The 12,543-nt window shown below is 42.3% G+C and overlaps 1 protein-coding gene across 19 annotated transcripts in view; it reads left to right on the forward strand.

Moving 5' to 3' along the window:
- The window catches only part of LOC126987850 (uncharacterized), a 122,452-nt gene that overhangs the window by 65,076 nt on the left and 44,833 nt on the right, over window positions 1-12,543 (forward strand). For 18 of the 19 annotated variants that reach the window (XM_050845286.1, XM_050845294.1, XM_050845285.1 and 15 more), the window contains 3 exons: window positions 796-926; window positions 1,488-1,600; window positions 5,295-5,363. In XM_050845286.1, the coding sequence (XP_050701243.1) occupies window positions 796-926; window positions 1,488-1,600; window positions 5,295-5,363 (313 nt within the window). The remainder of the gene's footprint in view (window positions 1-795; window positions 927-1,487; window positions 1,601-5,294; window positions 5,364-12,543) is intronic. The other variant, XM_050845289.1, reaches the window with a different exon arrangement.

The following is a 12,543-nucleotide window of genomic DNA, read 5'->3' on the forward strand; positions in this document are numbered from 1 at the left end:
CATTTTTTAGTCTTTATGATGAATGCATTGGACTGACCCTAATAATTAAGCTAGAAACTGACAAGGTATCAAAACTCCTCAAAAGACTTATATGTAAAAATAATGTACATAGAGAGTCATAAGGAATAAAACATTAACATTAGTAACACCGCTTCATAACGGCCAAAGGTAAGTAACGTGTATATACATGAATATGTTAAAAATATTTAATTTGTGAATAATATATAACTGCATTATTGAAAACTTTGGTTGATTCCTTTGTTGAGACCCCTGAGTGTTCTTCCTTTGTTTGCTTTGTCAATATTTTAAACCACCATTTCTTTTGCTGACTAATTTTAATTCTCTGACCTTCATTTGTTTTGTCAATATTTTAAACTGCGCAATATCCTTTGATACCTTTTGATTCCCTTATCTTTATCATCATTTATTCATCATCGTATAGTTGAATTATCTATTTCTTCGGCCAGTTCCCTTAAACTCCCAGGTTATCGTCTTTCCTTTGAAATGTTTATTATTTTAGTTTTAACTCTCTCTCTCTCTCTCTCTCTCTCTCTCTCTCTCTCTCTCTCTCTCTCTCTCTCTCTCTCTCTCTCTCTCTCTCTCTCTCTCTCTCTCTCTCTCTCTCCTTCTTTTCCTCCTCTTTCCTGCATTTTCTTCCTCAAATTATAAATAAATACATGTTTGTGTCTTGTAAATATAAACGTGAATCATCTTCATCCCACACGCCCACACGTCCGTCTCACACACCTTTCATCACCCAATAATTAACAAGTGTTTTGCTTGCCTCCCTCTCAGCAGGTATCTCAGGTGTCGAGCGAGTGCCGGCAGTGTGGCAAGCAGGTGTTCCAGATGGAGAAGATCGTAGCGGAGAAGGCGGCGTGGCACAAGAACTGCTTCAGATGCAAGGAGTGTAACTGCATTCTTACGTGAGTGTTGCTAGCAGAGATTATTGTATGACCGTATGTGTGTATGTTAAAGTATCAGCGTTGAAAGTGGTGCTTACAATACAAGGAGTGCAGCAGTACTGTTACGTGTGTTGTTAGCAGGGATGAATTTCAGGGTGGTATGAATGTATGTGAGAGTATCAGCTGACACGTTTATGGTTGATATGCAATGGTTCAGATTCAAGGATGCAAGATTTGACCAGTGATTATTGTATGACTATGTTGTATGTCACTGTATATCGTAGTGGATAGATTAACTAATCATGTAAAGAAAGAAGGTATGTTATATTTATTTTTCTTTTATTATGACTGGCCAAAACTATGTCTTCATTAGGCTTTAATCTTTAGAAGCCTTGGAACATAGCTATAGAAACTATTTTGTTGCATTAGAGTAAAGGTGGACATATATTTGTCACCACTGGACTAAAAACTTGATCTCGTTTTCGATAAAATTTAATCTTTAGTAGCATTAGGTAATTGCTGATGCCATGTTTCGTAGCATAAAATGAATTATTGTTGACATTGTTTCCTCCAATGTCACAGCCTCGAGACGTACCAGAGCCACGAGGGTGTGTTGTACTGCAAGCCACACTTCAAGGAGCTCTTCAGACCCAAGGTGGTGGTGGAGGACCCCGACGAGGCCCGCAAGGAACGATGTGAGTGACAGTTCTTTTACTTGTTGATCGTTAGTCAGTCAGACCTTCCAGCTGCTCTCTTGTGCTGGCTGAGGTGTTCCGTATAGCTCTTATTGTTACCTATAGATATGGAGAGAGATACAAGGAGGGCCATTCAGTATTCGCTTCTAGTCTTGGTTCCTGCTACGTTTCTTTGACTATATGAGGACCCCATCACCTTAGAAGCTTCAAGCGCTAAGAGATACATTAAAAATTAGGTAACATTATTATTATTCGGTACTTCAGACTTTGTTTTCATTGTTAGTCAGATCTTTTTTGCGGTAAGACAAGGCATACTGAAGGATTAAATATGAATCAATAAGTATTATTATTATTATTATTATTATTATTATTATTATTATTATTACTAATGTTATTACCATGATTTCATTATTATTACAACTATCACTATTATTGTGGTCATTATAGGCTATTTTAAGCATTATTTCAACTGTTTTATTCATTATTTATTATTTACGTTTAATGAGCTTGGAATGGAAGCAAATGCGAGTGTGTGTTTTCCTGCAGTTTGTGTGAGCGATCTCGGTGTTTTCGATCTTTTGTATCCTTACCGTTATCATTGTCCGTGTTGTTAGCATTGTTGTTTTTACCATTATTCCATTCATCATCACTATCACCATTTTTCATCATGTATAGCAACATTTATTCCCGTGTGCATCTGATAAAGGAACACACACACACACACACACACACACACACACACACACACACACAAGGGCCCATTACATGCGGACGGGGTTAGGTTAGTCATGCATCCTGTTATTTTTTTACCCATTCTCTCTCTCTCTCTCTCTCTCTCTCTCTCTCTCTCTCTCTCTCTCTCTCTCTCTCTCTCTCTCATTATATGTATGGATGAAGAGACCACACCCACTACCCACCATCACCACCACCACCCACTCGCCTGTTCGTGATGTTTTTGGTAACCTTGCTTCCCTTATGGTATTATTGACTGGCTTGATGATTCCGGATATTTTTTTTATTTTTTAAGTTTTTCTCTCCTCTCCTATTTATATCTTTTTTTTTCTCTTTTTTTCTTATCTCTGTATTTATTTCTGTAAGGCAGTCTTTACTAATATATTTATCTTATCGTTTTATTTAAACATATGTCAGTACAGATACTCGTTTGTTTGTCTGCATGCGTTCATACATACATTCATTCATACATCCATACATCATTACATTTACATATCAAACATCAGATATTATGTGAACAAATCATAACGCTTACATTAATGAACATACTGATTCTTAACCCACGTTTATATGCATATTGTATTAGCTTTTCGGCGCTTTGATATTTACACCAACCATCTACTTACTTAGCATAAAATACCAGCGTGTGAAGGCATAATATAATCAGTTTAGCGCGAAAGCTGAACCAAAGAGAAATCATAATAACAAACAGCGGCTCTTTGTGGGTGTATCATGAAGGATCGGGCTCAAGGTCGGATTCTCTGTTCGTGAGTTTTGATATCTTTTCATATACTCACGCGCGTTTCCAGGTATTTATGCTTCCTTCCATCCGTCATTTTTTTATTTTCCTTATACTTCTCTTTGCTGACTTTGAGTGGGATATTCTTCGTCCAAGTTCTAGTCATTTATTTATATAATGATTGATATAGAGTTCGATTCATTAATTTGTCTGGTCGTTGAAACATTCGTTCTTTGCTATTGAAAACGAATCATTGCACCATTAGCCTACATAGCAAGTAGAAAAATCTTTAAAAAAATAGTGAAAGTAAAATCTGAATGAGAATTAAAATAATGTCGAAGGCCACGCAAACAAAATTTAAGACTGACGACAAAGCTAAAGTTGGTCGTAAATAACATAATAGATAACATATGACATAATGAATAGAAATATATAATAATTATCAATAGTTAGTCGATCATAATCAATGCAAGTCCGTCGTGTTTGAAATAGTCAACCTATCGGTCAGCCTCGAGACTTTTTTTTCTTTTACTTAAAGGTTTGTATTATGAGACACTTTGGCTTCTCACATCAGCTATTTCTAAAGGTCAAAGAGGGGGTCAATCGGGGTCGAATAAGTGTTTCTTCAGGTTCATGTTACAGAGGAAGGGTCAAATTACCACCAGGGTCATAAAACTACTCCTCGAAATGCCCCCAACTCCTACGAAAGCCTTGTCAAATATGTGTATTTTGACAACGAAATGTCTTGTAATCCGACCCTAAGTTAGTCTCGCCTGCAGTCTTCATTCCTCCACCAAAGCCACGTTTCACTTGAAGTTACGTTTCGTTTCATCTGCAATCCTTTAGCGTTCTTCCCCGTAGTCCGCGTTTCACCAACAGTCGCGTTATACCACCATTGCTAGTTTCTTTGGGTCGTATTTTAAAACATTTCGTCTTCCAAGTTCACATATTTGCCAAGGCTTTCATATGAGTTGAGGGCATTTCCAGGAGTAGTTTTATGACCCTTGTGGCAGTTTGACCCTTCCTTAGTACCATGAGCCTAAAGAAACACTCATTAGAACTCGATTGATCACTTCTCTGACCTTTATATATAGTTGATGTGAAAAGCGAAAGTGCTTAATATACCTGCCTTTGTGTCCTCGTTTCACTTACGCAGTCTGACCGTATTTTAGCTGCAGTCCGCGTTTCATCTGCAGTCTTTCCTTTTCTCCGCTAAAATCTCTCGCGCCGCTGCCGTCCTGATCCTGAAATAGCCTTGCAATCTCGTGCTGTAAAAATAAATGACGTTTAGGATGAAAACTCTTGTAATCATTGGACGAAAAACGGGGAAAGAAAGGAAGACAAACTAGCAGGATCTTTGGCTCTGATTATCTCCTGAGTGATGGCGATTATCGATGATGCAGAAAAGGAGTCCTAACAAAAGAGAGTAATAGCACTCGTCAGGCGAGGAATATTATTTTTTTCCGTCTTTTCCGAGCTTCTCACTGCTGCGTCGTCGTCATCCTCCTCCTCCTCAACCTCCTGCTGTTGTGTGGGTTCCTGGTGGTGTCTGGCAGCTTAGGTTATCATCACAAAGAGTGCAGTCCTGTTGGCTGGCTGGTTCGCTAAGCCTGGCAAACACTCGCTTCTTCCTACCCTCTCCTGCTCTTTCTGTTTGTGTTTGTGTCTCTGCACCACCTCTCCTGTACTGTCTGGCAGCTTAGTATAACATTACAAAGAGTGCAGTCCCGATACATTTTTTACTGCCCTCCATTGCATTTCCGTCTCCCGCGGCATCGTCTGTATTGTGTCCTTAGCGAGCCGTGTGTCCATCCGTAGACAGTGCCATTCAATGCTGTGTCAGTACTAAGAAGTAAAGTTATTAGAGTGAAGTGCAGAAAACGATTTTATAAATGTGAGTCGTGACCCACCCATCCGCGTGTGCGTGCGTGGGAGGCTGGAAATGATAGACAGACAGGAAGGTAATTTCATCTCTCCCTCTAATTGTACTTTGTCTGTGTGTACGTTTGGCCTCTGTGGTGAGGGTGGGTTATTCATCTTTTTTATGGTGTGTGTGTGTGTGTGTGTGTGTGTGTGTGTGTAAAGGTTGGAATTTGACACACACACACACACTCACTGCAGCATCTTTTAGTTGATATTTAAATTAATTACGACAGCGTTACATGAGAGAGAGAGAGAGAGAGAGAGAGAGAATATGACATGCTAATTGAGTCATTGGTACAGTGCTTCGAAGACCCAAACTCATCGTGTTGGAGAGTCAGCCCGAGTCGCTGCCCGAAGATGTCGTCAGATGTGAGTCATTGCTACTACTATCTCTTCAAACTTACTTTCTCCTCCTCCTCCTCCTACTACTACTACTACTACTACTACTACTACTACTCCAGCGAAATGTTTGTGTGGTTTGGTATGCCCTTACTTGCGTTCGTGTCTTCTTTTATTAACACGATAAGGTGGACGCAATATAATAACAATTGTCATGAGTGTGGTGTTACATTAAACCGTTGAGTTTTTTTTCACATTTTATAATATGTATCCGTGTTAAAGTTAGTTGTTGGATATTATTGAATTTTTATTCTGATGTTTGCATGATGTGTAGTGAATGCAATGTAGTATGTTGTTACAGTACTTTCTAGACATATCTTTCGAGTGTGCAGTATATGCTTGTGATATGTCTTGGTGAACGTAACGGTAAAAAGGGAAAGGTGGAAGGGAAGGGTTATTAAAGCCCAGCACACCGAACGAGGGAGAGAAAAAAGCTTCGTTCGAATTTCGCTTCTATTATGGCTTTGTACAGAAACATCAGACATATAATGGTAAAAGTAATTTGGTAGAAATGCTGGAGTTAAAAAGCAACACAAACCGTAAAAAAAGACACTTAGCTTGGTATATATGTAGAGAGATGAATAAATAGATACAGATAGATAAATATATAGACAGATATACAAATGTCAGCCGTATAGACAGCACTTCCAAGTCTTTTAAGGATACCGAGGAAGATATTCAGAAATGCTTTTAAAGGTTGCAGTTTATATATATATATATATATATATATATATATATATATATATATATATATATATATATATATATATATATATATATATATATATATATATTCAGCTCGATCATAACCCATTAGCCCGCTTGAAATGTGTGTGTGTGGGTGTGGGTGGGTGGGTGGGTGGGTGTGTGATTCACCACGATCTGATCACGAGCTGGATTCGTCATCGCCAGCAAGTACAAACAATCACAATGTAAGAGCTTTCAAACAGGTAGCTCAGGCTATAGGAAAGTCAGGTGTGTGACATGATCACGTGCCGGACTCGTGATCCCCACCAGTGACCCTCTACGGTAAGAGCCACCTGTGAGGACAGTAATTGATACTTGTAAGCGGAAAAAAATCTTCGACTTTACCGGAGCTCAAACGTCAGCCTGCCAGCCCAAAGCCTGACAAGGAAGAGCCTCAGTCCACTGGGCCATAGAAGTTGTGTGTGTGTGTGTGTGTGTGTGTGTGTGTGTGTGTGTGTGTGTGTGTGTGTGTGTGTGTGTGTGTGTGTGTGTTTTACGTTCGGCCTGTAATGCCAGGTAGTATTCTTGACAGGGTCTGCTGGTTGCTTGGTCACGCTGCTCCTCGCTAGAGTCCGGGTTGAAAGGTGATACTCGCAAGTTCCTTCCCGTCTTGGAATGCGTGTTTGGATGATTCTTTGCGTGAATTTTGGAATCTAACCCAAGAAACGAAAAAAAGATAACGAGACCGTAAGTAAACCGTAGTATACCCCAAAGCGAACGTCCATCTTTAATCATTACGATGATGTCTTTTGTGCTTGCTCAGCTTATTATATTCTTGCTCGTATGTAAAATTATAGCCGTCGAACTCACTACAAACATTCCCTGGAGGAAGAGATGATGAGATTCTGCTAGTCTCGTCTGCTGCCATAATCCTGCCGCTGCAGTCCTTCAAACGCCGCAGACTCCTCCCGTTAGACCGCCGCAGATTCCTCCCTTTAGACCGCCGCAGACTCCTCCCGTTAGACCGCCGCAGACTCCTCCCGTTAGACCGCCGCAGACTCCTCCCGTTAGACCGCCGCAGACTCCTCCCGTTAGACCGCCGCAGACTCCTCCCGTAGACCACCGCACAGGACCGCCTCATAACCCATTGCGACCAACGCACAGAAAATAATGCTACCGCCGCTCTCCTCCATAATTATCCTTTGTTTATAATTGCTGTTTCTAATTGACTCTCCTCCGCTACCCAGACCGAGAAGAGTCTGGTTACTTTTTTGTTTAGGAGGAAACCTGGGAACATGGTGAGCAGGTAACAGGAAGAGAAAGAGCACGAGTAGGGAGAGAGAAAAGAGGAGGAAATGATGGATAAGTCTACAGGGAAAAAACAAGAATAAGAAGAAAAAAAACATCTTAAAAACAATCATTTCTTCAGTTGTCTCCTGTACTCTCTCTCTCTCTCTCTCTCTCTCTCTCTCTCTCTCTCTCTCTCTCTCTCTCTCTCTCTCTCTCTCTCTCTCTCTCTCTCTCTCTCTCTCTCTCTCTCTCTCTCTCTCTCTCTCTCTCTCTCTCTCTCTCTCAAGGTCGTGCCATGTCAAGGAGGCATTACTCGGTGTGCCATTTGGTCACGGTAAAAACAGAGTAATTATCCATTTCGTGTCTGTGTCTGCTTCCTGCATGCCACGACGCCGTGTCCTATTAGTCCAGCGAAAAGATAATTAATACGCTCCAAGAAGCCAATTACATTTATTAGGAAACAGCTGTTGGGCAATTTCAGTGTCATTCGTTGTTAGCATAAAACATCATCCAATGGTTAAGGGAAAGGAATATAGTCAACATGTTTAACGAAGGGAGTTTAGAATGTTATACGAAAGAAGTGTAGTCATTCACGTATACTTTATTCATCTTTTACTCAAGCTTGAAAACGAGATACTTAATCTGTGGCAAGATTTAAATCTTGTAGAAAATTGAAATAAAATGTCGCGTGACTAGACAATGCAGCTGTTACTTGGAAAACCCCGCAAAAAGAACCACAACAAGAGCAAGACAAATCAGAAAACCCACGTCGTTTTGGTTACTGTGATATTAATACAGCTGTCTTAGTTTCGTACTTGAGAAGGGAAATAATTAAAAATATGAATGTTTGGCAGATAGAGCAAGCAAGCTAGAACACACACACACACACACACACACACACACACACACACACACACACACACACACACACAAACACACACACGTGGTCACATGAGAAAGCGGCAACTCCCCTCCTGACCAGACCTGTATAGCTAATTACAGGTATGATGGAGCGCTTTCCCTCCCACCCCCCTCCCCTTGCCCCCCTCCACCCGTCACAAGTCACTGAGGGAGGGACGAGGCGCGGAGGGGTCAGGCCAGGTCATGACATATCACTGAGTGTCTTGAAACTGGGTCACAAAATCAGTCTGTTCACACGCAAATAACATGTTTACTACGCCGTGCGGGAACTACTACACGTCTTTCAGGCTTTCAACAGATTTTTCTATCAATGCCGATGATAAAAATACTAGATTGCAGAGATAATAGTTTGGAGAACATCGACCTTGCTTACCTGCTGGATACTTCCCTCTGGGGCCCAACAAACAGGTGCCACTAACAAATCCTGCTTGCCTGCTTGACTCCGGTCGCTCTTGTTCCTGCGTATTGTTACCGCTGGCGTCACCCGGTCCTCGTACTCGCGTACAAGGCATGCCAAACCTCATCTTTTGCCGTCGCTTACATGGCCGTCTACCCGCCTACCGTCCTGACCACTTGCCCAGTTGTTTCCTTTCCGAGGGAGTCATCACCATCAGCCATGCGGCGTTGTTAAAACAGTAATCACCGGGTTAACTCACGCCCGTCCGAGGCGGCCGCTTCTCCGGTCACCGGCCATTCATCTTACTCAAGGTCATGCAGGACGGAACGGGGAGAGAGAGAGAGAGAGAGAGAGAGAGAGAGAGAGAGAGAGAATTACACGTTACTAGGCCAGTTACATCGATCAGCGTTTCAATTTTCCCCGTGAGTTGATAACAAGGGGAAAGAAATAAGACTGCCACTCTCAGATCCCTCGTCCAGAGGAACTACTGACTGCCAGTCCTGCTCATGTAAATATTATAAACTCAGTTCTGTTGAAGGACGGCAATGTTAGAGTAAGTTCCCTCTTTTAAATATTTACAGTGGACCTGTGTCCTTAATTCAGAATCCTGTTCATGCGCCTCAGATTGGTCATGGCCCATGTGTAAGACTTTGGGCAGGAATAAGTTTTGAATGTGTGCTTTCCACCGTCTGGTATGCAGATCTCTATTTGAAGAGCCTTAATGTGCAACAGCTTTAGTTCTTTTTAGGAGGTGAATTCATTCCTCAATCAAACTTTTCACATCCTTGCGGATCCAACTTCTACATGAAATCGATTTCTTTAAGCGGGTTGAAACTGAATGTGTAGCATAAGTAGTAATGTAATTGTCTCATTATGAAGAATTCTCAGTTATTTTCTTCACAAACAGCCAATGCCAGCGCCAAACCGTTACGAAAGGAAGGAAGGCGAATACAAGTCGTAAGTCACTCATGAACGTCACCGTGAACATCTAATGACGAGGTTATCGTCGAGCATCAGAGAGAACGAGACAACAGGATAGTCACAGTCTTCTCTTCACCGCATCCTCCCTTATCTATTCCCTGACCTCATTTTCCGGATTTATAACGTGCATCACGTAATGTAGCTTGCATGCTCTCTCTCTCTCTCTCTCTCTCTCTCTCTCTCTCTCTCTCTCTCTCTCTCTCTCTCTCTCTCTCTCTCTCTCTCTCTCTCTCTCTCTCTCTCTCTCCCTCTCTCTCTCTCCTTCCACCATTCATCCCTGCTGCGGCCTTCTCCTTCCCTCCTCTCCCCCTTCCTTTTCCTCCTTTCAAACTTCCCTTGCCCTCCGTCTTTCTTACTGTTCATCAGTCCTTCTCGTTTTCCCTTTAATCCATTCTACACTGAGACAGATTATTACAGTCAAGATTTCTGAGTGCCTGTGAATTGAATCAAACAACAACAAAAAAATGAAGCGAATGAAAATATGAAAAAAAAATCTAGCCATGCATGCAGATAGGTTTTACAGACAGGCTTTTGCAGTCTTGCTGTCGTGGTGAAAATCAAAGCTAAGGAAGCGTGGCTCAATCCAGCATAGCAGTGGGAGCGTGGCGCATCCTGAGGCCGAGGTCATGTGTCATGTGTCCCCTGCCGCCCCTGCGTCAGAGCTCTGCGTGTGTGAGGCTTGGGATCCTTCGACCTGCGGCCTGCCTGGGTTACCGCCCTCCCTTTCCGTTTTACACTTATGGCGGGCACACACGATCCGGCCTGCCCCGTCCGGCCGGCTCAAAGTGGGCGGGGCTAAAGGCCTTCAGTCCGTGTGTGTAGGTGTATTTCGTCCGGCCTGGCCTCATGAGGCGGCCGGATGGCCGTCGGTCTGTCATGTTTGAAAATCCCTCCGGCGCAAGATATGGAGTTCTGGGTGGACTTAATAGAACTTTACAAGGGCCAGCCATGTTTATGGAATGTGAGGCATAAATCATATGCAGAGACATGAAAAACGCAGCATATGAGATGCTTGTCAATAAAATGAAGGAGAATCTTCTTGTTGCACGGCCAACTTTTGGTTGTAGTTTCTGGCACCAATTTTCAGCAACGTTTTGTCCTAAATTGGTAGTATCGTAAAAAACTAAATATGGCACGGACGAATTTGTGGTTTCATAACATGCATGGTTTCAAGGACTAGCATGTCTAATTCATCTCAAGACAAAGGGTGATGCAATATTTTTTTTTTCAAAAGTATAGTACTGAAATCATATTCAATTTTGTGCAAACCATGATGTTGTGTGATATGCAGAAGAGAGAAGACAGGAAGAGGGGGTGTGCGAGTTGGGAGAAATGGGAGAGGGCGTATGAAGTTAAAAGAGGGACGAGCAAAGCCAGCATCTTGTGTACTAACCGCGTCACACACCTTCATTGCTCGAGCTTCTCCCCACACCGAGTCTGTCTGTACCTCAATCGCTCTCCCGCCTTCCTCCTTTCCTCCCTCCCTGCGGCGGTTCTATTTCACCATCCCTCTGTGTGTGCACTTATCTAACAAGGGCTGCAAGGTCACGGCATCACCCAAGGAGTAAACGTCCTATGCAATACCTGCCACATGTGCCGTCGTTTTCATCAGGGGCGGCGCTGAAAAATCCTATCAGCCCCTCGTTCGCTTCGATCTCCATTAATTTCAAATTACAAGGCTTTAGCCTGAAACACTTTGCCAAATTACCATATCTTTATCCGACGCAATGTTGAAAAATTATTTTCGAAAAAATATATATTACGGTTTCAGAAACTGTTAGTAGTCAAAGAGGAGTTCATTGTGAGACTTCGAAACTAGTTATTGGGTAATACCTTGAAAATCTTGATCTTGATCTATAATGCGCAGGGCACACGCATTTGTGTTGGCTGTTAGGGGGACGGGGGAGCCGGGTGAGAAAAGTGAATCAAGTGTAATTGTTAGTGTTGGTGTGTTATGGTGACAAGCGAGTGTGTATTTTTCTGAATGAGTCCATTGTACCGCAGTCTAAAATCTGTTAAGGGAGGCTGTTCCAGTCATGTATGGTGCGTGGAAAGTATGAGTGCTTGTATGCGTCAGTGTTAGTGTGATATGTTTGGTGTTTATGAATGTGTGTGTTACGAGTACGTAGACTGTTTGCGTTGTGTAAGTATGTGTGTGGATCAGTGTCAATGTGAGTGTTTGTGATCTTGTACATAAGTGTAAGTCTGTGTGCTTGTCTGCGTATGTGAAGAGGTTCCATGTTTATTTGTTGTTTGATCTGTGTTGTGATAACAGGCGTTCGAGTGTAATTGTTTGTAATGAACCGAGCCGCCTTGGTGTTGAATTGTTCTAACCTATCAATGTTTCTGTGTGTGTAAGGATCCCACACCGTGGGGCAGTATTCCAGTGTTGGTCTCACAAGTGTGTCATAAGCTGTGTTTAATATTAGGTGTGCAGTTATGTAAATTCCTCCTCAGGAACCCCAGTGTTCTGTTGGCTGTGGCAGTGATGTGGTCTATGTGGTGTTGAACTTAAGGTTAGTGGATATGAAATGCCAGAATTTTCTCTTTACTAAACTCACACACGGCCTCTGTGTGTAACGAAACACACGAGAAATTAATCCAGACAAGGAAAGGTTTGCCGGCGCCGGGGATCGAACCCGCGACCAGCGTAAAGTGGGTTATGGGAGGCTCGGCCATCAGGCAAGTCAGCATTACAGATAGGTGGACACCAAGATACTTGTGTGTGGGGACTGATTCTAATTCTGAATTATGAAGAGAGTAAATGTGATGGATGGGGTTGTGATATCTGGTGAATCTTAAGAGTTTGCATTTATATGGTCGGAAGTGCATATGCCAGGTGCGCTCCTACCGCTGGAGGGCGTCCAAATCTTT

The sequence above is a fragment of the Eriocheir sinensis genome, chromosome 66 (assembly GCF_024679095.1).
Source record: "Eriocheir sinensis breed Jianghai 21 chromosome 66, ASM2467909v1, whole genome shotgun sequence".
NCBI lineage: Eukaryota > Metazoa > Arthropoda > Malacostraca > Decapoda > Varunidae > Eriocheir > Eriocheir sinensis.